Source organism: Gadus macrocephalus, chromosome 4, assembly GCF_031168955.1.
Source record: "Gadus macrocephalus chromosome 4, ASM3116895v1".
Classification (NCBI taxonomy): domain Eukaryota; kingdom Metazoa; phylum Chordata; class Actinopteri; order Gadiformes; family Gadidae; genus Gadus; species Gadus macrocephalus.
The window spans coordinates 26,380,023-26,406,800 of NC_082385.1; the positions used below are offsets into that span (position 1 = coordinate 26,380,023).

The window sequence follows — 26,778 nt, forward strand, 5'->3', positions numbered from 1 at the left end:
TTGTTTTTGAACATTCAATGTACAGAATGGAAATATTTAATGGAACAAACAGCCCAATTTATTGCTTGTATGAATGTATAAAGGAGAAAATCATCAACAAAAATCTACAAAAAAGATTCTGTCACATATAAATCGGACACTATAAAAGCAGTACCTATAGGGTAAAATAATCTCATAAATCATATAGAAAGGGGTCATCAAAGACATTCCAGGGTTCATGTGGGGTCAGAACAGTAGGGTGTGCAATGCTAAATGTCTTCTGAGTCGCTGAAGTCGCTGAGTGAGATCAGGCTGCTCTTCAGCGTGCTGCCGGCCCCCGCGGTGTCCGTCACTCCTGAGAAACACACGACCAAAACGAATGAGCTACGAGGGAATCTGTTAATTCATAGATAATATAATAAATAAACCCCCATCTATGGACTGTAACACCCCCCACCCTCCATGGGATCCTCACTGGACTATAACTTCTACCTTTGAGTGCAATATCACTTTGTCACTTGATTCGTTTATCATTATCCTTTTAATACACTTAGTCAATTTAACCTGTTTAAGTCATACCAGCACTTTATGTTCTGTGAATATTTGAATGTTATATATATTTATGTGTCCACTCCACCGTGAGCCAAGGTAACGAAGGGCCTTTAATATGTGCACTGATGGTGTGTTTATTGAATGATAATAAAGCAAGTCTTTAAGTCTAGTCTAACTATGTAATTTTTTTCTTCTGCAGCTGTTTACTCCATTAAAACATAGAATGTTTCTCTAGGTATAAATCACAACTGTCACGTGTCAATCCATCCAGGGATTATTTTGCTATAAATCGATTTTATTCTGGGTAATTGCTTCATATCAATTATAAAGCTATAACTGTAGCTACATCTCAAGCCACTAGAGGCTAATGGAAAACATACATAGGTTTAACTAAAATAAATAAAAGTACAGCGAGGCAATACAAATCCAGAAGTATTTAAACATGTTCACAATATTTCATGACAAATTGTGGTGTGGCCCCTTACCGGATTTCTGTCCCTTGCCCGTGGAGGTTCCCCAGACGCTAGTGCTGGACGAGTCCAGACTCTTCCTGGTCGGTGGGGGCCCCTTGGGGCCCGACTTGGGGAGAGCCAGGATGTGACCCGGCTCCTCCAGGGACGACACCGCCCAATCACTGCTCTCCTCTAGATCTGTGTACTAAAAATAAAATAGATATTTAGCAGAAGAACTCAATATGAAAAATATCTAAAGAATGTACAGTAGGTCTGCTTTAAAATAAAAGAGCTGTACAGTTTGTGCTGGGCGTTGCAAAATATGGACGACAGTATGAGGTACATATTTGTCCATATTAAAACGTACTTCATACATACTTCAAGTGTCGATGTTGAAGCATGAAGTATAACAGTATGTGTGTCAGCAAGGAATACATTCCAGAGAAATGTGAGTTACAGATCAGTTGACTTGCAGTAACGAGTGCAATCGTCACCAAAGATATTTGTCAAAAAATTATTTTTTAATTGAACAAGAACTTGCATTGTGTGGAATAATTGATAAAAAAATTATATATAAAGTAATACAAATATAACTATATAGCAAATTGCTCTTTAGAGTCTTTATTTATTCTCTACTCCAACATTTTAACCCCATTGTAAAGTTTTGTTGAGTGTCTAGATATCGCTATACAAACATACAAGTGTGTTATTATGAAAGGCACAGCGTCTTGCAACCACTGGTCCGGAGAAGAAAAGGGGCCCTCACCAGTAGCTCCTGAACTACATCCTCCTCCTCTGTTTCCTTTGTACTCTTCGGTGCGACGTTCACGCCCCCTGCTGGCCGTCGCCCGCCTCTCTCCGCCAGCTTGTTCTCCACTTTCACAGCCAACTCCCGCACCGTGGCCTCTGATTGGTTGAAAGTGAACCGAGCTAATCAGGTTAAGCATGATTTTATTTTTTCGATGGTTCACGTCAATGGATTTTCTTTTATTAGCTAAGAAAAAACTGAAGCACATTTAAAATATTTTTTTTGCAGTTTCAGGATCAGGATTTTTATTAACCTCGTCAATAATTCTGATCGTTATTGTCCCTTAATTAAAACAAAAATAAAATAGGGAAGCTATGATATTGAAGTGATAGTTTTGTGTTCACATACCTTTGTCACGAATCATGAACTTGCATATAATCGACCTAATGTGAGCCAAAAACAAATATTATCCAATGGTACACAAGACTTTCAGCACTCACGTTTCACCGCGGGTCTCTTGTCCGCACTGCCGTTCCGGTCCTCGTAAGACTGTAGCCGCTTGGGGTCGATCTCTTGCAGCTCGCTAACCTCCGACCAGTCGTCGTCATCGCTGTCCGGAGCCTTAAAGGCCGCCGCCTTCACGACGTTCCCGGCTGGTGCCCGTTGCTGATTGGGCGTGGAGGCGAGTGCGGGCCGCGCTGGAGTCTGCTGCCGTGCGACCGGGCTGGGTCTGCCGGCTGTGTTCTGGAGCACAACGGGGGCCCGCTGAGGTCTGGAGGCTTGCGGGGACCGGCCCCTAGGGTCCTGAGAGCGCCCGCGCATCCTTCTTAGATCCTCCTCGTCCTCTTCCTCGTCGTCATCCTCACTGTCCTCTTCCTCCTCTGAGTCTTCGTCTGAGCTGAAAGGAGGTGTCCTGAAGCTGAGAGTCGAGACGCATGATTAGCTTCAGTGCGATTAGCACTGCTAGCATTAGCACGGTTAGCATAATTGCTAGATTCATCATGTTACTTCCGCTGCTTATTATGAGAATTCCCATGCAAAGCCACGTCCCAGTGAATCTCGTGTTTTAACGTAGACGACAGTGCGACCACTACTGTTGTCGTTTTCCATACTTGGGTACGGCAGCCTTGGCCGGGTTCCTGGCTCTGCTGGTCAAGGTCTTCGGTGGGTCGACAGTACTGGTCCTGGGTGTTGGCTGGGGGGTCTTGGCCTGTTTTGCCGGAGGTCCAGACATCACCTGAGTCACCCTGGAGGGGAGGCTACTGGACCGAGGTCTGTTTTGACTTGCTGGACACACAAACACACACACACAAACACACACACACAAAGTAAGTACCATGTTGTGGATCAGCAGTGAGTCAGTGGAGCTTTGCTAGGTCGTTAAAGAAAATAAATTAGTGTTAGTCTAAGATAGAGCTTCATAAAAGAGTGTGTTCAGTGTGATCACAACAAATTACCGCATTCCTTTCTAAAAAGCGCTTAAGGACTTGGCTAGACACAGTTGGCTTATTTGTTTAACTCATTAGCGGGGACTAACTCACCTGAAGTGTCTAAGTACTGTTTGATAACTGGTATTGAACTATGTAGGCTGTCTTGGAAGTTTGAAAGCCAAGAAGTCAATTGTTTTTATTTTACATTTGGTTAGCGCAGCAGCTCCAAACCTTTGCTCGTGACTCCAAAATCCCTTTTTTCCACATAGTTTTCAGATCCGCACATGATATTAAAGATGACATATTATACCACCAGGGTTGGAGTGTGATTAGCTGTTACAAGCCATTTTGAAAATCTGCCTCTTCTTGCATCACAAGTGGGCGTTTCCACTTAGATGTATGACGGATAGATCGCTCGTCAAGCCTACCTAGTGGACTGAAGCAAACGTTGCTCATCTATCAGGCACACATCTAGGTGTCCACGCCCACTTGTGATGTCAGAAGAGGCAGATTTTCAAAACGACTTGTGACGGCTAATCACACTCACACCTGGGGGTATGCTATGTCATGTTTAATCCCAATGCCAATGAAAGAGTAGTCGTTTGCAGATCACTATGACTTCAGGGTTAAGCAACCTTAACCCTTTATGTTTTCAAAGGGACAGATATACATAGATTATGGCACCTCTAACAGGGGTCCCTCATGACTCCATCATCAGTCCCCGTACCTTGAGCGGCGGCCCTGGCCTTGGCCCGCAGCGAGCCATTGGCGGCGGGCTCGCTGCCCCGGCGCCGGTCCTGAAGCCTCTGTTCCAGATCGCGGACCACCTCCTCGCGGTGGCGCCAGTACTGCGGCACCTCGCGGGCCGCGCTCTCCCGCGCCGAGACCACCTGGGACAGGATGCCGCTCAGCTCCTTGCTCTTCAGACCACTCTGCCCCTGGAGAGGAAACAAAGGACACCCACACACAATAAATTACTTTTCTTTGTTTGACGGTAAACTGTGTGACAATGACGATCAAAAGGTCTGCGATGTTGGCGCCATTGTTATGACCATTGATTGTCCTTCATGAAGTTTTTGATTACATTAACAAACAGTAACAGAACTAACAAACAGTATGTGGGCAGCCTTTAACCTTAGCCTAGTTTTAGCAACATCTAGGTAGCATGTAGCGTACCACATTGAGGTTTATAGCTAGAAGTGTACAATCACTTCAACAATCTTTTTTTCAAATTCATTTTAAATCTTAAGATTTTAAGCCAAATCCAACGCTACTTGTAGCTAAGGCTTGCGAGTTGGAACCACTGTTTGATCAATCGAGGAGAGACGGTTCCCACTGTTCGACCTTCCAGACCGCTACGGCCCTTAAATGACCTGCATCCCAAATTTGCTGCGGGTCTCTTAAAAACATCATGACGAAAACATTACACAAACACAGGTGTTCTGATGAGCGTAGCTGAGCATAGCATACCGGCCGGAGCCCCAGGTCCTCCAGCTTCTCGGCCAGGGCGAGCTCCAGTGCGGGCCGCAGCTCTCTCCTGAGGCTGGGGTTCCTCCGCAGGGCGGCCGGCGTCAGCCTCTCCCGCCGCTCCGGAGCCGGAGCCGGAGTCGCCGGAGTCGCCGCCGCCGCCGCCTCGGGTCTCCTGCTCTCCGCCGACACCACCGGGGGGCGCCTCTTCTCCGAGACGCTGCTGGAGTCTGGGAACAACGACAGAAACAAAGGGACACCACGGCACAATGACTCATCCATCCGCCATCCCAGTTATCTAATTAGGGAAGCAATTCACAAATGAGTACACTAATGGGTGCCTGCTCTTAACCGGTGTGCCAATTCATTTGTCAAAGGTGACAAGATCTATCCAACACACATCTAGGTGGTCACGCCCACTTGTGATGTCAGAAGAGGTCGATTGTCTAAACGGCTTGTAACGGCTAATCACACTCACTGGTCACACCTGGTGGTATAATATGGCACCTTTAAAGACGTTCTACTTCTTCTTATTATTATTATTATTATTATTATTATTAATGGGTATGATATTGATAAGCCCTTGACAAGCCATTGCAGTTTACCGGCCAACCAGTTGGCACAGTCCACTCGGTAGGCTGGTAGGCATCCATGTTTGATGTCACCCGTGGAGAGAGGATGGACTTTGGAAGGGTGAGTCACCCTAACACCCAAAGGTAAAATAGGGGCCCGTGAATGCGTACATCATGTGTTCATCTGGGTTGGCACGATGGGTGTCTGATCGCACACACACACACACACACACACGTACAAACACACTGTGACGATGAGCACAGAATGAGATCACCATGACAAAATATGCACGCGCAATCCGCAACAGTTCCATATTGCACAGAAAGCTGTGTGGACGTCCATAGCTGACCATATGTGGATGAGGATGTGGAGGGAGGGAGGGAGGGAGGGAGGGAGGGAGGGAGGGAGGGAGGGAGGGAGGTTTGGTGGTTGGAGGGTGGCAGAGGCGAGACACGAAGAACAAAACGGCACCAGGTGACGAGTCTTTCACCGCATGAATGGACATAAATGGTAAATGCAATTATGACTGCATTTATATAGCGTTTTTATCCAAAGCGCTTTACAATATTGCCTGACATTCACCAATTCATGCACCCATTCACGCACCGACGGTAGCGTCAGCCATGCAGGGCGACAGGCAGCTCGTCAGGGGCAGTTAGGGTGAAGTGCCTTGCTCAAGGACACCGCGACACTCCAGGAGGATCCGGGGATCGAACTAGGAACCTTGCGGTTACCAGCCAAGCTGCTCTACCTGCTGAGCAACTGCCGGCCCCGAATGAAATAGCGAGAGCCGACGTGAGGATCACAGACACCGAGAAGCATCAACATACATGATGCTCCACCAACCACCCCGCCTGTTTTTCACACCCAAACAGGATGGCTGTTGGGTGGGGTGGGGGTGGATATGAAGATGGCATGTCTCTGAGTATACTCTGACACACAGGGGGGGGGGGAGGGGGGAGACCCCAGAACCTGAGCAATCGGAGACTGGATGAAACAGTGAACTGACCATGCAGAAGAGAACGTGCACATGGAGGAGGAGGTGGAGGAGGCGGAGCAACCTCGCGCACGCTTTACCTCTGTCCTCCTCCGACATCTCCTGTATCGGATCCAGGGAATGGCACGGAGGAGCCGGGGGCGCGGCCTCCTCTGATTGGACGGCCCCGAACGGGATCACAAAAATGTTTCAGGGGACAAGGAGAAGTTGGGGAGGAGGAGAAGGAGGGGTGAGGAGGAGAAGTTGGGGAGGAGGAGAAGGAGGGGTGAGGAGGAGGAGTTGGGGTGAGGAGGAGAAGGAGGGGTGAGGAGGAGGAGTTGGGGAGGAGAAGGAGGGGTGAGGAGGAGGAGTTGGGGTGAGGAGGAGAAGGAGGGGTGAGGAGGAGAGGTTGGGGAGGAGGAGAAGGAGGGGTGAGGAGGAGGAGTTGGGGAGGAGGAGAAGGAGGGGTGAGGAGGAGGAGTTGGGGTGAGGAGGAGAAGGAGGGGTGAGGAGGAGGAGAACGGTGGAGTAGGAGAAGGGAGGAGGAGGAGAAGGGGGTGAAGGAGGAATTGGGGGAGGGAAAGTGGGAGGAGGAGAAGGGGAGAGGATAAGAAAAGTGGGAAGAGGAGAAGGGGGAGAAAAGTGGGAGGAGGAGAAGGAGAAGGAGAGGGGGGAGGAGGATGAAGGAGAAGGGGAGGAGGAAGAGGAGAAGGGGAGGAGGAGGAGGAGAAGGAGAGGGGGGAGGAGGATGAAGGAGAAGGGGAGGAGGAAGAGGAGAAGGGAAGGGGGAGGAGGAGAAGGGGTGCGCGTTTTTTGGTGCGGTTCTCTTTCCGTTTTTGTACATTGCATCCTCATCCTCCCGCATCCAAGCTCCTTCTTAACCAATCACAGGGTGTTAGGAGACGTCGCAGTTGGGTTAGCGTAGCGCAAAAGCTAACATTTTGTCTGATGAATTTCAGTGTTTTCCTTTTGACTTACCGCGGACAATTCGCTTGTGTCTCGGTTCTGGTGGGGTCGCCGTGACGATGACTAATACAAAGAGAGAGAAAGAGAGAGAGAGAGAGAGAGAGAGAGAGAGAGAGAGAGAGAGAGAGGGAGAGAGAGGGGATGAGTGTACTGTCACCGTCGATACAGCTGCCATATGCATCTAAATAACTTATGGAGTGATCTTAATAGATGATGGAGTCATCATCCAGATACATGATGGACTCGTCTCAACACAAGATGGGAGTCATTTCAACACATGATGGAGGGTCCTTACCTGGTACCTCCACTATCTTGGTGACCGGCTGTTGGGAGGATATGTTCCTAATCTGCAGAAGAAGAAAATGAGAGGATGGCCGTAATTGGTTAGAAACACCCAGGGTTGTTGCTTAGGGAACAGCTCTAAAGGGGCCCGGTATATTGGACTATACTATCCACACACGCATGTTATTTAGGCTTTATTGCGCTTTTAGGACAAGCTGGTAACCGAACTAAACCGATTCGTTCAACCTGCCACCGAGCTGCAACCTAAGACAAAAAAGACCAGAGGCAAGGCTTCAGAATGCATTTACATTTGATGGCAGTTCCATTACTAGTCAATAACGTTCCAAGGCTGTGAGTAATTTTCGATCAAGGGACCTTTAACTAGGGCCCGACCGATTTATCGGCCTGCCGATTTAATCGGCCGATTATAGCCTTTTTGAAAATAATCGGCATCGGCCAAAAAGACGCCGATTACAACCGTTTTTTTTTTATTTTATTTTTTTTTATAAATGTTATTGCGATTAGTATCCTGCAGATTGCGCTCCTACTCGCCTTGCTAACTAACAACTTTAGCTGGAGTAAAAAAGAGGAGATTGAATTTCACCGTACAACATGAAAGCACGCTCGCTCAGGCAGCTGCGCGCTCACCTCACCAATGTACACAAGACGCGTTGTTTGAGCATGTTGTGCCTGTTTTTCTTTAGGTCCCAGGCCATGTTAATTTGTTATACTGTAGACTCTAACGGTGAGACCATACTGCTCAGCACGCACGTGTTAGTCACTGCTCACGAGCGCAGCACATTGGGAGTTAGTTATTTATTTTACATTTTACATTACTCATTTTTGACTGTAAATGTATTCTAAAACACTCAAAGGTTCTGCATTCAATTCACATATTCGTCAAAAGTGTTTAAAGTATATTTAAGGTATCAAAAACTACGTTTTATGTTTTTTTTTTTTTTTTTTTTTTTTTTTTAATCGGCCGGTTAAATCGTAATCGTAATTTTTCTCTGAAAATAATCGGCATCGGCACTCAAAAATCAATATCGGTCGGGCCCTACCTTTAACTGTAACAATGCACTACAAATCCAACATTAAGAACTATGGTGAAATACATCTATCAACCATGTTTCCTTGACAACGCTAAAACAATACGCTCAATGCACTACGAAGAAGACTTTAGTTACAGCTGATTGAGTCGATAAAATCGGCAGGATTAACCCTTACAGGTTGCATTATTATTAGAAATAATATACTGTATGTTGTGGTTTATTCTTATTATATTTCATCCTTACACAAGTCCTTTGTTACATCTGTTGCATCTGAACGTGCTTGTCTGATAGAGGAGAGCGTATTATGAATGAGTGTTGCTGTAGGATAACACGGGAAATCTCAGCCAGCGAGTCCAAATACAGGATATCCTGAACAAGACCCGGAACACCAGCTCGCTTCCTGACCAGTGCACACAGAGGAGAGTGTCCAGTGTGGGAGTGTGTGGATAGAGCTCTGAGAGGTGATGAGGTGTGTTGCATGTGTGTGTGTATGTGTGAGTGTGTGTTTGTGTGTGTCTGTGTGTATGTGTATGTGTGTGCGTGTGTTTGTGTGTAAGTGTATCTGCTTATGTGTGTTTGTGTGTGTATGTGTGCACACCTGCTCTCTCTGAGGTGATGGTGTGTGTGTGTGTGTGTGTGTGTGTGTGTGTGTGTGTGTGTGTGTGTGTGTGTGTGTGTGTGTGTGTGTGTGTGTGTGTGTGTGTGTGTGTGTGTGTGTATGTGTGTGAGTGTGTGTACACTAGAGATGCGTGGTGGATGGGCTATTATTTTATCCACAACCGCATCACAAACTCATCGTCCGTCCGTCATCCGTCTGCACCAACGTTCTTGAACCATTTTCAACCATTTTCAAAACCACTTCAAAACCACAATGTCACTTCTTGCATTAAGCCTACTATACAGGCTAATGTTTTTTGCGAAGAAAAAGAAAGCCTAGATATCAAAGAAACGCAGACTCGAGCCTACTAATTCCAAAATTCGCTGCAAGTCCACTGCACAACAGTGCAACATGCATGTTCATATTTTTAATTGTACATAACCCCAAAACTTGCCTTCTTGCCGTCTTCTAGTTTTTTCCGACAATCGTTTCTTAACTGTGGATGTTATTGAACTAGAAGTTGAATTTGTTCTGAACATCTCATGCGGCAATTGCCGAATGTCACTTCTGAGTCAAATCACTCCATAATCTCTTTTAAATTCCTTATTCCACGTAGCCTGGGTATACCCATGCTGCCTTGCGTGCGATTTCATTTTGTGCTGCTAGGCAGCCTGGATTCCATGGATCCAATTTTTGCCTGAGATTGGGAACCAATCACAGAACAGAGAGGGACGGCAAGATGATGACGACGTCATTGTGACACACCGAAGCTTGTAGTTTACGGATCCAAAATGGCAGCAGACGCATTACCTTTCGATGCAGCCTTAGATAAACTCGGCGTTAAACTCTTTCATTACCAAGAAGGATGTCTTTACCCTGCTACTAACAGGCTTTGATTGGCTATGAGCTACGTACAGACTCGTACAGACATTCGTAGCGCCCAATAAACGGCTCCGGGCAATCGTAACCACGCCTCAAATACGAGAAAATGAATGTGTGGTTCCCAGACCTCATCTCAATGTAGATTGAGGACTTGAGGTATGGTGTTAGCCAGGCTATATTCCACGAGTGGTAGGCTACAATAATGGGCTGTTTTAAAATATAACCAATATCGAAACCAAAATAACCCAGGCGCAGTCTCATCTACGAGACGTTTGCTTAGTGGCCTAAAAGGAAGGCGCTGCAATGAGACGCGACATGGGTGGATCGTCACTTAATTTAAACTTTTTTTTTTCTTTCGGGTGTGTGTGTGTGTGTGTGTGTGTGTGTGTGTGTGTGTGTGTGTGTGTGTGTGTGTGTGTGTGTGTGTGTGTGTGTGTGTGTGTGTGTGTGTGTGTGTGTGTGTGTGTGTGTGTGTGCGTGTGTGTGTGTGTGTGTGTGTGTGTGTACAGACCTGCTCTCTCTGAGAGGTGATGGTGCGGTCTCTCTCCTGCAGCCTCCTCTCCATCTCCTCCAGTGACCTCTGACCCCGGCTCTGCTGCTCCCCCACCGACGACTGCATCCTGCTCAGCTCACTCAGCAGCTGCCAGGTGAACGGGTGAAAGAGTGAGGAAGGGAGTGAGAGTTGGAGTGAGTGGGAGTGGGAGTTAGTTTGCAAGTGAGTCGTTGAGTGAGGGAGGGAGTGAGTGTGAGTGAAGTGTGGGTGATTGGGAGTCATTTAGTCAAAGTATGGGTGAGTGAATGACATTGCAGGTGATTGGGTGAGTGAGTGAGTGAGTGAGTGTAGGGGATTGAGTGAGTTAGTGAGTGTAGGTGATGGAGTGAGTGAGTGTAGGTGATTGAGTGAGTGAGTGTAGGTGATTGAGTGAGTGAGTGTAGGTGATTGAGTGAGTGAGTGTTACCTGGTTCTTCTCTGACTCGTGTTGGCCTTTGATCTCCTGCAGTCTGGATTCCCACTTTTTATCCTGGGGGGTGGGGGACACAATGTCAATCATCTAGTCATACTGAAAACATAGCAAATAAGAAGTTGTTGCTGTTTACGATACCAATACTATTACCATTAGTATTCTTTACGATTTGCATCATTGATTACCCATTCTATTTCAAAGTTCTGTTTCAACACTTATTCTCTCAAACAATAACAGAATAATAACTATTGCTTGTCCGATTTTTGTTCTGCCTTTATCCATACGACACATGTTTGACACTTTGTCACACACGCACAAAACGCTTTAGTTCCAAAAATCAAAGAGCTGCGAATCTCTGTCTAAGATCCCGGCGAGTAGGGGACAGCACATCCGACGCCAGGCTGAGCTGCCGCTCTTAGAGGTTACGGTCGCCGCGTAACCATGTAAACAATAGGGCAGCACCTGTTTCCTGAGCTGCTGCTCCAGCCGCTGCATGGCGTGCGCCTGGGCGTCGGCGTGGGCGTCCTGCTCCCGCTCGGGGGGGCGCTGCACGGGGCTGCTGGCCGTCTCGCGCCGCGACATCTGGCTGTGCTCTTGCTCCTACAGGGTGGGGTCAGCGAGGTCAAAGGGCGAGGAAAAAGAGGGGTTAGCGCGGTTTTAATGGGTGCACACTGGTTCGATCCTGTGTCCTGATATCAAACAAGAAACGAGAAGACTTTTATCTCCTCCAGAAAAACAGATGGTGCCGTCTTTGGCAGTGTCCTTATTTTCCTATTTTGGCCATTTCTTACCACTGCTTGCGTTTTTTATATATATTTAGCCGATTCAACAAAATAGTAGGGTACATATTTTCATAGCCGGTTTATCGACAAAGAACTTTTGGGAATAACCGATGAATCATAACCCCGAGTTACCAGAGCCCAACTTCGTCTTTAATTTGCTTGCTTTGTCTGACAAGCAACCCAGAAGAAATAATTCATTTCATAATGATCCATTTAATTTTTTTAAAGCATCAAGCAGCAAATTATGTATTTCCACCTGAATATAGATTGATACGGTATATACATTTGATCTGATTAATATTCTATACATTGGGAAGTCACCACAGCTGAGTTTCCAGTGCCCAGGAGACTTTCAGAATTATAAAAACTAAATAACAAGGTTCTGTCTGCAAGATTCTTGTAAACAAAGAGATTGTTACATCCTGGCCAGCATTATTCATTAGTAAAATATATCAGGAAAAGTATGTGATTTTACAACATTACTGAAATCGATATTGATCAGCATTGACTTCAGATACGTCTAGTTGAATGTTAGGCCATGAGATTGTTGAAATGTTGGGCTATATACAACCAGACCGACTGGACCATGTCTAAGAGCTACGGCGGGAGTACTGGATCCTTTTCAGCTTACGATGCGAGCCTGGAAGTTCCTGGTGTAGAAGAACTCCATCTCGCGGCGGAAGCCGTCGCGGCTGTCCTCGATCTTGCGGTCCATGCGGGTCATCTCCTCCGCCTTGAAGCGCTCCAGCTCCCGCACCAGGTCCCGGTGGAGAGACTCCTGCTCCTTCTCCTGGAGGAGGGACGGACAGACACACACACACACACACACACACACACACACACACACACACACACACACACACACACACACACACACACACACACACACACACACACACACACACACACACACACACACACACACACAAGGGAAGCACAATCAGCTGTTAGCAATAAAACATTTGAAGGACTCACTGTTCTTCCTCAAGGTGATTTCCTTTGATGGTTATGATGGAGACAGAGCGTTTGGAGCATTGTCGTCTTTAATCACAAATTAGGTTTCCCCGCCTATTAAGCCAAGGACCAAATGCAGTGGAGTTAGACTAAGGTCCTTTCCTGGCAGGGTTAGGTTTAAGATTTAATGGTTGAAATGGAGCACTGTCGCTTCTATTCCCTATCAGATGTTCCTTCCTTTAGTCTTCATGGACTCCACTTTCGGAGGAGATCTCTGGTTTGATTTAGAAGGCTTTTCGGAATTCACGTTTCAAAGAACAGGAAAGCAACGGTGACGTCCAAAGAGAGGGTCTGACAGACAAACTACAGGGAACGAGTTAACAAAGCAATTCTTACTGTACCGACAGCGATATAATGTTTCTTCTGACAAAATGGACTTCGCTTTGGTTAAAAGCATCTGCCAAAGACAGACAGACAAACCGACAGAGGGGCAGACAGACAGACAGACAAAACGACAGAGGGGCAGACAGACAGACAAACCGACAGAGGGGCAGACAGACAGACAGACAAAACCGACAGAGGGGCAGACAGACAGACAGACAAACCGACAGAGGGGCAGAGAGACAGACAGAAAAACCGACAGAGGGGCAGACAGACAGACAGACAAACTGACAGAGGGGCAGACAGACAGACAGACAGACAAACTGACAGAGGGGCAGGCAGACAGACAGACAGACAGACAAACTGACAGAGGGGCAGGCAGACAGACAGACCAACTGACAGAGGGGCAGACAGACAGACAGACAGACAAACTGACAGTGGGGGAAGACAGACTGACAGACAGAGGGGCAGACAGACAGACTGACAGAGGGGCTGGCAGAGAGAGGGGCAGACAGACAGGCCTACCTGATCGGTCTTGGCCTGCAGGGTCTGCTGCTGCTGCACCAGCTGTTCCTTCAGGCTGCTGATCTCCTCCTTCAGGACGTCCAGCTGAGACTTCTTCTCGTTGTCTGGCCGCGATTCTGTTGGCACGGCACCATATTTTTTAAATTAAAAGTATCCTAAAGTCTCTGAAAGAGTCATCTCCACTGTATTCGCTCACATATATTGTATCGTACGGCCATGTTATTCTGTTAATTATATTTTAACCACTTGAGGGCGCAAAAAGCCAAACCATCCCTTAAAGCTTCAACCTTAATTTTAGAAGAAAAGAATAGTCCAGGCTTCTGACCTAGATTCTCTACCACGGCACCCACAGAACCACTTAGAAAATAACAGTCAAGTGTAACTCAGGTGATCAAAGACAGCCCTAAACAGGAGCAATCGACTACACTTGTATCTAATAAAGATATGACTTCGACAAAAACGTGATAGGAGCATAGAATCGGTTCGGGGGTCAACTTACGGATCTCCGACTCGTTGGGATGTCGGCGCTGGAGGTGGTTCTGGAGGAAGGAGGTGTTGAGGAAGGACTTGTCACAGTGGGAACACTGAGGGAGGAAGAGGAGTGTGAGCGGCGTTAGCAATAGCACACTGGCCTACTGCCATGGAGAGGGATTCGGATATTTATGGAGACAAACTTTAGGCGACAAAGTGAACAGAGAAGATAGTTCTCTTTAAGTCTAAGCAGACAGACAATTGATTGATTGATTGATTGACAAGGTAGATACTGAGGGAGTAAGAAACAGAGAAAGACATTGGCATTGGTAACAGTACACTGAGCAATTGGAGAAAAATGGGAAAACACATTGATGATTAAGGGTCTTTATGGGGACAACGGTCAAATCGCTTCACAGGCCCACATTTATCGACACCACCTTTCACAAGAAACCTAGAGTGGGAAACCACAGGGGAGGTATTCCTTCTGCCAGGGGGGGCTAGGACTTTAGATATCCCTCTTTAAGCCTTGAAAAGTTAACAAAAACTTCTGTCATTTACACAACTGCACTTAAATGAGGATAGAGGAGGCGTGGTTAAGCTACGAGTAGAGCGTCTTGAGACCAAGCTTTTGAAGGACGGTTAGCCGTGTGTTTCCAAGGAGACAGCTAGCGCAAGTGATGCTAATATGCTGCTTGCGGCACGCGTCTCCACGCGTCTCAAAGACATAGCCGACAGCACAGAGATAATAGGCGCACACACAAACAGACACAGACAAACACACACACACACACACACACACACACACACACACACACACACAGAGACACACGCATGAACACACACACTCAAGCAAGATCACACGCTGCATTAAACAGCGCCTCTCACACTGAGGGGTGACTTCATTCAATTTTAAGCCCGCTGCTATTGATATCCTGAAGCACCATATGCTAACTCCTGGTCTAGCTAGCTCAGACCATACCATGCTAAAAATTGTTGGAATAAGATGGAAATTAGTACAAAGAAATTGAATTACCCGCTATGTTTACATGGGTGATTTACTGAGAAAAATGTAAATGACAATGCAGAAAGTGAAAAAATGCAAACATTAATATTTAATTGACGCAATGCCTAAAGTCAAACGTCCTGAGAGAGCACACACGCAGGGCGGCCCGGTCTCTATCAATAATTGAGCCGGTGAAAGCTGGCTAAACAACACCGCCGCAACAGCGGCACGCTAGCCCACTGCCCGGCAACCACAACTCTAACATAAAACGCGACCGTCGTTGCCTTGGCAACTGGGCTGTTCAGGTCAACACACTTGAAGGATGACAAGGCAGAGGTCGTTCTCTGAGACCAGTTGCTAAAAATAGCCAAGCGGCAGTTGTGTTGAAAATATACTAACCGAAAATCCGCTTTTTAAAGGGTAAAACCCGTAAAAGTATGACTATATTACGGGAATACTATCGTTGTATTGTAGCTCAACAAAAGGTCTCAGCGTTCATAGAGGTAGAGGGGAATGCATTAGACATCTTGAGGACTACGGTGCCCCCCCTTATTAAGTGGATTAAAAGAAAAGACCTAACCCTTTTGTCCACCAGATTACACCATCTGCTCCTAATTCATTATCAGGCCATAAAAACAAGACCAAAGAAAAGGGTTACCCCCCTAAACATACACACTGATGAAAATAACTGAAAGCAGATTTCCTTGGGTTGGGTCTATAAAACATTAAACACTTTTTTTTGGACAGAGGCTTAAAGCCCAAAGACAGTTTGAACAAAGACAGAACAATGACAGCATGGAGGGGGAGGGGAGGAGGGGGGGAGGGGAGAATGCTTGCTCTCCATATGTACAATGTAATTGATAACACCTCAGAGACAGAGAGAGAGAGAGAGAGAGAGAGAGAGAGAGAGAGAGAGAGAGAGAGAGAGAGAGAGAGAGAGAGAGAGAGAGAGAGAGAGAGAGAGAGAGAGAGAGAGAGAGAGAAGGGGGGCGGAGGGATGGGAGAGAGAGAGATAGAGAGAGGGAGAGAGAGAGAGTAGGGGGGCGGAGGGATGGGAGAGAGAGAGGGTGAGGGAGGAGGGTTGGGAAAGAGAAGGAGAAACAGAGGGAGGAAGGGAGTAAGGGAGAAAGGGATACAGAGAGAGGGAAAGAGAGAGGGGGGAGACAGGGAGAGAGGGTGAGGGAGAGAAACAGAGGCAGGGAGGAGATAGAGGAAGGAAGAGGGGAGAAAGAAGGATACAGAGAGAGCGAGAGAGAGAGAGAAAGAGAGAGAGAGAGAGAGAGAGAGAGAGAGAGAGAGAGAGAGAGAGAGAGAGAGAGAGAGAGAGGGGACACAGAGAGAAACAGGGTGAGGGAGAGAGGAAGAGAGACAGAGAGAGAGCGACAAGAGAAAGAAGGAGACAGAGTTAAAGAAGGGGGAGACAGGAAGAGGGTGAGAGAGACAAGAGAAAGGAGACAGAGAGATAGAGGGGAAAGACAGGGAGAGGGAGATGGAGGAGACAGAGAGACAGAGGGAGGGAGGACAGAGGGAGAAACACCACCAGAGACCAAGACCCCCCCCCCCCCCCCCCCAGCAGTACCTTATGACTCCCGACGCAGCGCGGCGCCAGCATGCTCTGCTGGGTGCGGATCACCCTCTTCCGCTGCTTCAGCTCTCCGGTCAGCGCGCGGGCCCTCTCCTCCAGGCGGGCGTGGCGCCCGGCCAGCCGCTCCCGCTCGCCGCCGGCCGCCCGCCAGTTCGCCCCTCGGACCGCGCGGAGGTGCTCGGCGAGGCGCTGGCCTGGCAGTGCAGGAGCACTCCACCGTGAGCTGGGCCAGGCGGAAGAGCTTGGGCGAGGGCGGGGTCCAGCGCGGCCCGGCAGCGCGGGCAGCGCTCGCCTCCTCAGGCTGCAGAAGGCCACGGCCGTCACGTGCTGCTGCAGCGCGTCCAGGTCCAGCTCGCTGGCCACGCGCGCCCACGTCGAGGGCGCCCACCGCGCCGCCAGTCCACGCTCTCTCGCGCCGCTCGCGGATTGAACGGCGGCAGGTGCGGCGGAGCGGGAGCGGGCGCCGACGCCGACGGGAGGGCGGAGGCGGTCATGGCGATGGGGTGGTGGTGGTGGGAGTGGGCGGAGGAGGAGGAGTCAGAGAGGAGGTGGTGCTGGAGGAGGGGCGGGCGAGTCGAGGAGCGACGGACCCCCGCGGGGGAGGGGGTGCCCTGGGGCTCGGGGTAGGGGTAGTACACGCTGTCGTGGAACGGCTGCGGGGTGGAGACGGTGGAGGTCAGGGGGGTTAGTCGTGGTGGTGTGATGAGTAGCACGATAAGTAGCACTGTGGTACAGACAACGGCGTCACAATAAACTTTGGACGAAACCGTAGCAAAATGAAACCGGGAGAGTGAGGGTGACAAGGAGAGAGACGGAGAGAGAGTGAGATAGATGGAGGACACAGAGAGAGAGAGAGAGAGAGAGAGAGAGCGAGAGAGAGAGAGAGAGAGAGAGAGAGAGAGAGAGAGAGAGGAGAGAAGAGAGAGAGAGAGAGAGAGAGAGAGAGAGAGAGAGAGAGGAGAGAGAGAGGGGGGGGGAGAGGGGGAGAGAGAAGAGAGCGAGAGCGAGAGCGAGAGAGAGAGAGAGACTGCTACTATCATACGTATTAGTATGGCAGTAGTAGTGTGTTCCAGACACGGCATCCCAATTCACTTTGGGAGGAAAATGTAGTAAAATGAAACAGTTTCAAAGGCTTATAGCAAATGTGTTATACACGTTATAACCAGTACAGATGAGTCCAACAATACAAGCAGTAAGCACCCAGCAGCACACCACACAATGCACACATATATTTAGAACGAGAGAAAGAGAGGCAGATAGGGACAGACCTACAGGAGGAGAGACTATGTAAGAGAGAGAGAGAGAGAGAGAGAAGGAGAGAGAGAGAGAGAGAGAGAAGAGAGAGAGAGAAGAGAGAGAGAGGGAGAGGGGGAAGCGTGTAGACTGCCACTAGATTCCCCACCTGTCCTCAGATGCATAACGCAAAACTCCACACCCACCAAAACACCGCACACACCTCCACCTTCCCGCATGCATACATAATCGATCTCCCATCTACCTAAATCTGTCGAATCTCCCGGTAGGTGTCCGCATCGTCTTACCATCTTCAGGTGATTCGCCGTGAAGGAACACGTCGGCAGGGATACACACACCATACCGCTATGGTGGATGTCGCCCCGCCCCTTTCAGTCCCGACGCGCAAGCGCTTCCTCGACATCATCACCATGGAGACAAGAAACCGCGTCGTCGTACTGGAGGTACGAGGAGGGAGGAGGTGTGGAGGAGGACCCTGGGAACAGACATGTTATCAAAACACCAGCCAGCTATCAGCACACAAACTGATCCCCTACAGACGCAGAGGAGCGCGTCGGAGCTCATCTTGAACCCCTGGCCGCCCAGGGAGGGGAGTCTCCTTTTCTGGGTTACCTTTCCGTGTTTCAAACCCTTGGACCAGGTGGTCTAGGGTCATTTTCAGACTGACACCGGTGTGAATGGGCTGCATGAAGCTGACCAGACCAATTACATCAGCACGCAGCGTTGCAGGCAGCCCAACGACGCTAATGCAAACATGTATCATTTAAACCCGGGTTAACAATGGACTGCTTTAGTTTAGTTTGATTCCTATAGCGACACAGACAATGGCTCATCACTAGCCATGTTGTTTGTATATAGTTAGTGAGCCCTCTGGGGTGTCGGATTTCTTAATCCCCCAGACAAAGTCAAGTTGAGGCAAGCGACGTGTTGATTTTTTTTTTCGTTTCTTCACTCAACTTCTGCAGCGGCACTCAGGCTCGGACTCGTTGGGGCAGAAGACGAGGCTGACTCATACCTCGTCCCGTTACTGAAATATGTGCACCCAGGGGCTAAGATTGGATCCGATAGCGTTATCATTTATAAAGATGCAATTTAAACACACACCCCGTTTACAACTCCGTGTATGCTCAGGGAAGATGACCTCACCGGATTTTTCTTTCCAGCTCGGCGAACTAACGGGTCAGAGGAACTTCATGACGAAAAACATCAAAGCAGATGCACACCCAGGGCGAACCCCTTTTGCAACTCGCACGTACGACGAAATCCAATGAATAGGGACGCTAAACTTGAACCACTTACCGTTAACGTAAAGTATTTAGGTTTCTAAGGTCCGGGTGTTTTCGCTCAGTTTTTCAGAGCCGGGACCCCGCTACGCAACAAGGTGATGACGTAGGAGGCTTCCACATTCCTGCAGCCTTGAGAAGATGGGGGAGGGGAGTCACGGAGAGGGGAGATCGGAGGGAGAGGGGAAGAGAAGGGGAAGGGGTTTGGGGAAAAGTTGTTGAATGCAAATGCCAAATAGGACGATGGAATGCACAATGAAGCGACCGGGGAAATCCAGACACTTGGCACAGCAATGTTTTACAAACAACGTTAAGTAAGTCACCGCTGGAGTCGGAGGGAGATGGCGCCCCCTTATGGCCTAAAGATGATTTTTTAAATATAATTTTTGTTTAAAACCGAACGAATATATATATTTTATATAAATTAATGTTACATAACTCGCCTGCTAATTCAAATGCTTAGCGTTTAATTGATAGATATATTTATTTAGATTTATAAATATACGTTATATTTTCACCGTTATCCAATATTCATTGTGTATCGTGTGGTAATTTGTTACATCACTACTGAAATATCCTGACTATTGTTATAGAGTCAGTGCACCACTACAGCGATGTAATAAATATAGAATGTATTCATTGCATTTGAAATTAGCTGTAAAAGGCTGTAAATCCTAATTTTTACCAGAAGGGGGCAGCAACATACCTGGCTAGAGTAGACCAAGACTGCCCACCGCAGACACACGCACATAAACACGCACGCATACACACGCACACACACACACACACACACACACACACACACACACACACACACACACACACACACACACACACACACACACACACACACACACACACACACACACACGCACACACACATACACACACACACACACACACTGGCACGTGACTCACAACATGCTGGGAAGAGCCGTGGTCCACCCCAACTTGTTATATTGGCCTGGCTGCTACTGAGTGTCACCGAGGGGACGCAGCAGGACCCTGCGGGCCGATTCGCTACATGCGCCCCTTGATTTATGGGCTCCTTACTGTGGTGCTCTGCTGCGTGGAGGCTGGAGCAGAGGTACATAGTTCATGCGTTACAGATCTTAGCGTGTCCTCCCCGAATGGGAGCTCCCGCGAGACTCACTCACACCTCTCGGCGCTGTTAAGTCACTATAAATAATGGCCCTGCGTTAGCGGTGCACATTTAAATAAAGTAAAGAACACGACGCACGCACGCACGCACACACACACACACACACACACACACACACACACACACACACACACACACACACACACACACACACACACACACACACACACACACACACAAACCATACCTACAAGCACACACACACACACACACTCACAAAACACAAGCCCACACACAGACACACACACACGCACACACAAAACCCCATACATGCGTGCACGCATGCACAACACACACACACACACACACACACACACACACACACACACACACACACACACACACACACACACACACACACACACACGACACAACACACACACAAACACAAAACATAAATTCACAAGAGCATAAACGCACAAAACACATAGACACACTCAGACAAAAGCAAAGATCAGACGCATAGCCTACAGACACAGTGTGAGATGTTCTCTATCGCATTGTTCAACTGCACATATTTGACTCTACAGTCATAATGCTTTTCATCATCATCCTCATTATCCTCATACTCATCATCATAATCAGCAGCAGCCGCGACAACGTCATCATCATCGTAATGATCATCTTTAACAAGAGACAGGTTCGCAGAATAATGCATCTCTACAAATAGAATTCACTTTAGAAGTGATAGAGTCACTTCGAAACACTTTGTAGGCGGCGGAAATAGATATATTAATAAGGTAAACACACGCACACAGACACACAGACACAGACACACACACACACACACACGCACACACACACACACGCGCGCACACACACACACAAAAAACAATGCATTATATCACAGAGCAACTTTTAAAACTGCACAACCGAAGAGCAGAGGCAGAAAAAGAAGAACTGCTGTCAACTCGCAACAAGGTTTGTTTGAGTGCTCTCTGTGAAAACGCCTGTCACCGTCGTTCGCCGGCGATGATTTTGTGTTTAGCGTTCTGTTGTTTCTGGTTTCCTTTCACCAATCGGGGGGGGTGGGGGTAGGAATGCATTAACATGCCAACCGGCTGATTTGCATGACACGCCAAACAAAACAAACATAAACCGAATCACGTCATCTTACTTAAGAGCTCCCCCCCCCCACCTCCCAACCCCCAAGCAGCGACCCGACAGAGCCCGTCCCCCGTCTCTTGCTTGTCTGTTTCAAGGATGGAAAGTTACTCAAAACAGGAGGGATCAAAAGGCATCTCGGTGTGTGTCTTTGTGTGTGTGTGTGTGTGTGTGTGTGTGTGTGTGTGTGTGTGTGTGTGTGTGTGTGTGTGTGTGTGTGTGTGTGTGTGTGTGGGTGGGATGGGTCATGGGGAGCATCATTCACTGCTGTGTTTCACTGGCGAACTCTGTTCACTTCTCTTCTGACGAATAAGGAACACAGATAAAAATATAGTAGAGGTATTCCCTGAATATACCTGAATATGCCTTTACCTTGACGATCGTGTTGGACCGGGTTTGGGTGGTATTTGTATACAAAAACACAAACAAACACACATAAAAGCTTTCACATAAGCGTGCACACACGCAAACAGACACACACATACACAAGCACACACATTGTGGCATCCCGCCCCTGAAACCTCGGCCCGGATGGGTCCGAGGGACAGTGGTGGACGGGGTATACCGCCGCCACCCACCAGCCGGCGACAGGGAGCACCTTGTCCTTCCCCCCAATCAGCGGGATGGGGGACACCCGGCGGCTGGGAGGAGGAAGACCCGGAACCGGCATAAGAGGGGCCACGGAGCGGGAGCAGGGACAGTTCGGGAATATGCCGTTAACGCGAGAACTCGAGGCTCACGGAGACCCGAGAGCGACACCGCATCCTAAAGAACCTGACTGAATAAACTACCGAGTCCGCCAGCCAGGGAGGCGGAAGCCGACTCAACTCTACCACATCAACATCCTGAAGCAGTGGAGGGGGGGGGGAGCAGAAGCCCACCGACCCCGCTCCCCTGGCGCTGGCGGCCCGGCGGGAGATCCCGGAGGTCCCGGTGGGGGAGGACCTCTGCCCGGTCCAGAAGCACGACCTCGATGAGGTTATCATGCAGCACAGGGACGTGTTCTCCGACCTGCCAGGGAGGACCACGGTCACCCACCACGACATCCGGACGGCGCCGGGTGTAGGGGTAAGGGTCCCACCCTACAGGATCCCGGAGGCCCGGAGGGAGGCCATACAGACGGAGGTGCGCCGGATGCTGCAGCTCGGGGTGATCGAAGAGTCGCGCAGCGCCTGGTGCAGCCCGGTGGTCCTAGTGCCCAAACCAGACGGAACATATCGTTTTTGTAACGACTTCAGGAGGTTGAACGAGGCGTCGGAGTTCGACGCATACCCCATGCCCCGCGTTGACAAACGAATCGAGCGCCTGGGGCCGGCGCGGTACCAAAGGGGTACAAAGGGGCAAAGGTACAAAGGGGTACTGGCAGGTACCGTTGTCCCGAGCGGCCCGAGAAAAGACAGCGTTCTCCACCCCTGGGGGACTATATCAGTACACCGTCCTCCCTTTCGGAGTACACGGCGCCCCGGCCACCTTTCAACGAATGATGGACCAGCTCCTGAGGCCCCACCAGGCCTACGCGGCGGCCTATACCGACGACATTATTATTTACAGCCCAAGCTGGGGTGTCCACGTCCGCCAGCTTAGGGCCGTGCTGGGGGAACTGTGAAAGGCGGGCCTCACCGCCAACCCGGCCAAATGTCGTCTCGGGCGGGAGGAGACGACGTACCTGGGGTACCAGGTAGGGAGGGGAACCGTGCGGCCGCAGGAGGGTAAGGTAGCCTCCATACGGGACTGGCCTCAACCCGGCACCAAGAAGCAAGTGAAGGCGTTCTTGGGGCTAGTACGCTACTACCAGCGTTTCATACCCGGGTTTGCCACACTGGCCAGCCCGATGAACGACCTGACCCAAAAGGCCCTGCCAGACCGAGTCACCTGGTCGGAGGCAGCTAACCGGGCTTTCAGGACGCTTCGGGAGGCCCTGTGTTCCGAGCCGATTTTAATCGCCCCATGATAGTGCACATAGACGCCTCGGAGGTGGGACTCGGGGGGGTCTTGTCCCAGATCCGGGCCGGAGAGGAACACCCCATCACATTCATCAGCCGGAAGCTCCTTCCCAATGAGCGTAATTACTCTACCGTGGAGAAGGAAGCCCTGGCCATCAAGTGGAGCCTCGAGAAGTTAAGGTACTATCTCCTAGGGAGGGAGTTCACCTTGGTCACCGACCACGCCCCCCTGAAGTGGATGGCCGGGGCCAAGGATACCAACGCCCGGGTGACACGGTGGTTCCTGGCCCTCCAGAATTTCCGGTTCCAGGTGGACCACCGACCGGGCAGGGAGCACGCCAACGCCGACGCCCTGTCACGCCGGGATGCCTGCCTGGGGGGGTTCCCCGGAGACCAGAGGCTTGAGCAAGCGGTGGAGGAGTGTGGCATCCCGCCCCTGAAACCTCGGCCCGGACGGGTCCGAGGGACAGTGGTGGACGGGGTATACCGCCGCCACCCACCAGCCGGCGACAGGGAGCACCTTGTCCTTCCCCCCAATCAGCGGGATGGGGGACACCCGTTGGCTGGGAGGAGGAAGACCCGGAACCGGCATAAGAGGGGCCACGGAGCGGGAGCAGGGACAGTTCGGGAATACGCCGTTAACGCGAGAACTCGAGGCTCACGGAGACCCGAGAGCGACACCGCATCCTAAAGAACCTGACTGAATAAACGCCGAGTACGGCTTAACCCCTCACTGCTTCGTGTCTCGTGCTTTAACCTGCCGCACACGTGGTACAGAATACCACAACATGTACACACAAACATGCATGTACACACACACACACACACACATACAGACAAACGCATGCCCCCACGAAAGCACACACACACACACACACACACACACACACGCCCACACACACAAACACACACACACATGTTGGCACACACAAACATACACACACACACACACACACACACACACACACACACACACACACACACACACACACACACACACACACACACACACACACAGACATACACTCAAACACAGACACGCGCACACACTCCATCAATTTCCACAATCTATTTGCGACCGTAACCATCCGGTTGCAAAAGTGTGATGGAGACCTGCATCATAACTCGTTAGCTACCTGAGTCATTTCTCTAGAGACTCACCCATAGGCATAATGGAGATGCTTGGCAACCGACGGCGAGAACGGTCGTACAGAGGTTATTTTGTTGTGATGGTTGAGAGGATAATTTCCACTCTTCACTCCAGCTTCTGTCAGGCTACGATATTTTCACTGAATCGATGCCAAGTCATTCGGGACAACAAACCAACCAAAGTGTTGAAATGTTTTCAACAGAGTTGCTTCGCATTGTATCGCCAAGATATGCTACACCAATTCAGGGCCCAGAACGCATTAGGAAACACTAATTGCCGTTCATCCCAGCTCTGAAACCCACATACGAAAACACTTTGAAAAAACGGCCAGGATGATAACCATAATTCTGAGTATTTTTTCAGATTCAAGCTATGGATAATTTGTACTCAAAGTGCAACTAAATATTGGGTAATTTATGTGTGTGTCAGAACGGTGCACGGAGAACACTTAGGGTGACATTTAGAAATGTCCTCTCGAATTCACCTAGAAATGTTTCATTCAAGTTTTAAAGGCCAAAAGGCTGGTGGGTTTGCCAGATGCTTTTGCCAAAAAGGAATCGATAAGACATCAAGTTCAACAAGGCTTTGGCTAGTAAATTACTACAGAGGAGCCCGGCATGCAGAAGGTCGCACTGAGCTAAGCTAAAAGCAAGATAATCTCTTTCCAATCAGTCGGGTGGGAACAATGATCTAAAACAGTGGAACGTTTGCCTTCCGATCGCTACATTCGCGGCTGACGGCTTTTCTGACATAAATCAGAAATCCACACACAAGGAACATCTTAACCTAAGCGTGATTTACATAACATAAGTGGGTGCAGACCAATCTCTCTCGCAAGCACCCCTCACGGAAAGCCGCTGACCCCAATACAAATGTGGGCAGGGAATTAGGCCTACAGCCATTATTTATTTATTTTCTTCTTCTTTTTTTTTGCCAAGTCGCTCTCCCATTTGTGTTGGACATCTCTTGTTTGAGCCTTTCCCTGGTCTTTGAAAGGCTTTCTGTGACGAAAAACACGCAAATGGTCAAGAGCTAATTCTAACCCCTGTCCCTCCGCTTTGTCCTGTGGTAGGCTACTTTAGCATTGAAACCAGGACACGATTAAGCTAGGTCTCTTTAGCGAGATGCTAAAGCCATTCCGATGGCTGTGCTTATGGGCGTCTTGTGTATGCCAGCAGTTAAGACTCTTAGGCTGCCTTTAGCATTGAAGTTTAGCATCTCGAAATGGTATTAATATATTCATACTCAGCACAGCTGTTGATTCCGAACGACAAAGAACAATAGCAAATCTAGCAAAAGCACCGAAATAAATAAAGAATTCATAGCGTTTAATGGGTGTTATCCAAAGCATCCTACAATAAATCCCTAAGTGCAAAGATGTCTCAGGATGGATGTTCCCGCAACATTAGAACAAGTCTGTTCTATTGTCATCCCATAGCAGAAAGGGGTGTGTTAAATATTGAAATCTACATTGTTATCAAGTGCGTCGTGCAGACAAGAACAATCAAGCATCCGATCAATAATTGAGTTACTACGACAAAAACATTATCCTATTGAAGGATATACTTTTTATAACATTCGTGCTAGTGGAAGTGTATAACAGGAATTCGGAGCAAAGGAATGCCAAGCCAATGAAGACAGTCGGGTTTAGGTGTATATTAAGACATTTTTGGTGTCAACAAAATTATTTGAAGAGGGAACCCAATGCATATAGAGCGCTCCCCTGTAAAGGCCTTAGCACTCACCAATATGTTTCCAGGAAGCAGGAAATGTACACAGAAGATCTCTAGAAGAGTTTTCAAGCCTAGACTCTTCACAGAGACTTCTGTCTCACATCTCTCAATTGCTTTTAATAACTCTATCTCAACTCTCCTTATCTTCTCCTCCTCTGCTTTTCACTCTCTTCTACCTTTCTTACTTTCTCTCTCTCTCCCGCCCTCTTTTCCTTCCCCCTTTCTCCTCTCAGTGTCAGTTAGGACCTCTCTAAATTTCTTATCTTTCACTCAACACCTCTCTCCCTCTCTTCATCTCTCCATTCCCTCCCCCTCTCCTTTCACTTGTGCCTCTCCATATTTTGTCCTCTCTGTCTCTAAACTCCGTTACCCTCACCCCCCCCCCCCCCCACACACACACACACACACACACACTCTCTCTCTCCTTCCTCTCATACCCTGAGAGATGCATGATACAGGATGAGAAAGAGAGAGAAAGAGAGGACGAGAGACTATGTAAGAGATGGGGAGATAGGGAAACAGG

At 48.9% G+C, this 26,778-nt stretch overlaps 2 protein-coding genes across 2 annotated transcripts in view; both read right to left on the minus strand.

Annotated features, from left to right (window-relative positions):
- LOC132456444 (2-oxoglutarate receptor 1-like) overlaps window positions 1-26,778 on the minus strand; it is a 70,765-nt gene that overhangs the window by 27,122 nt on the left and 16,865 nt on the right. The window lies entirely within an intron of this gene.
- Window positions 36-18,258, minus strand: dzip1 (DAZ interacting zinc finger protein 1). The gene is given in 22 exon segments (XM_060050788.1): window positions 36-334; window positions 1,017-1,188; window positions 1,750-1,889; window positions 2,232-2,650; window positions 2,844-3,018; window positions 3,889-4,099; window positions 4,632-4,858; window positions 6,279-6,350; window positions 7,156-7,206; window positions 7,439-7,490; window positions 10,469-10,597; window positions 10,917-10,979; window positions 11,385-11,522; window positions 12,336-12,494; window positions 13,565-13,680; window positions 14,064-14,148; window positions 16,621-16,791; window positions 16,794-16,922; window positions 16,924-16,989; window positions 16,991-17,014; window positions 17,016-17,279; window positions 18,168-18,258. Coding segments are annotated over 22 exon segments (3,003 nt in total). The 5' UTR covers window positions 18,222-18,258; the 3' UTR covers window positions 36-248.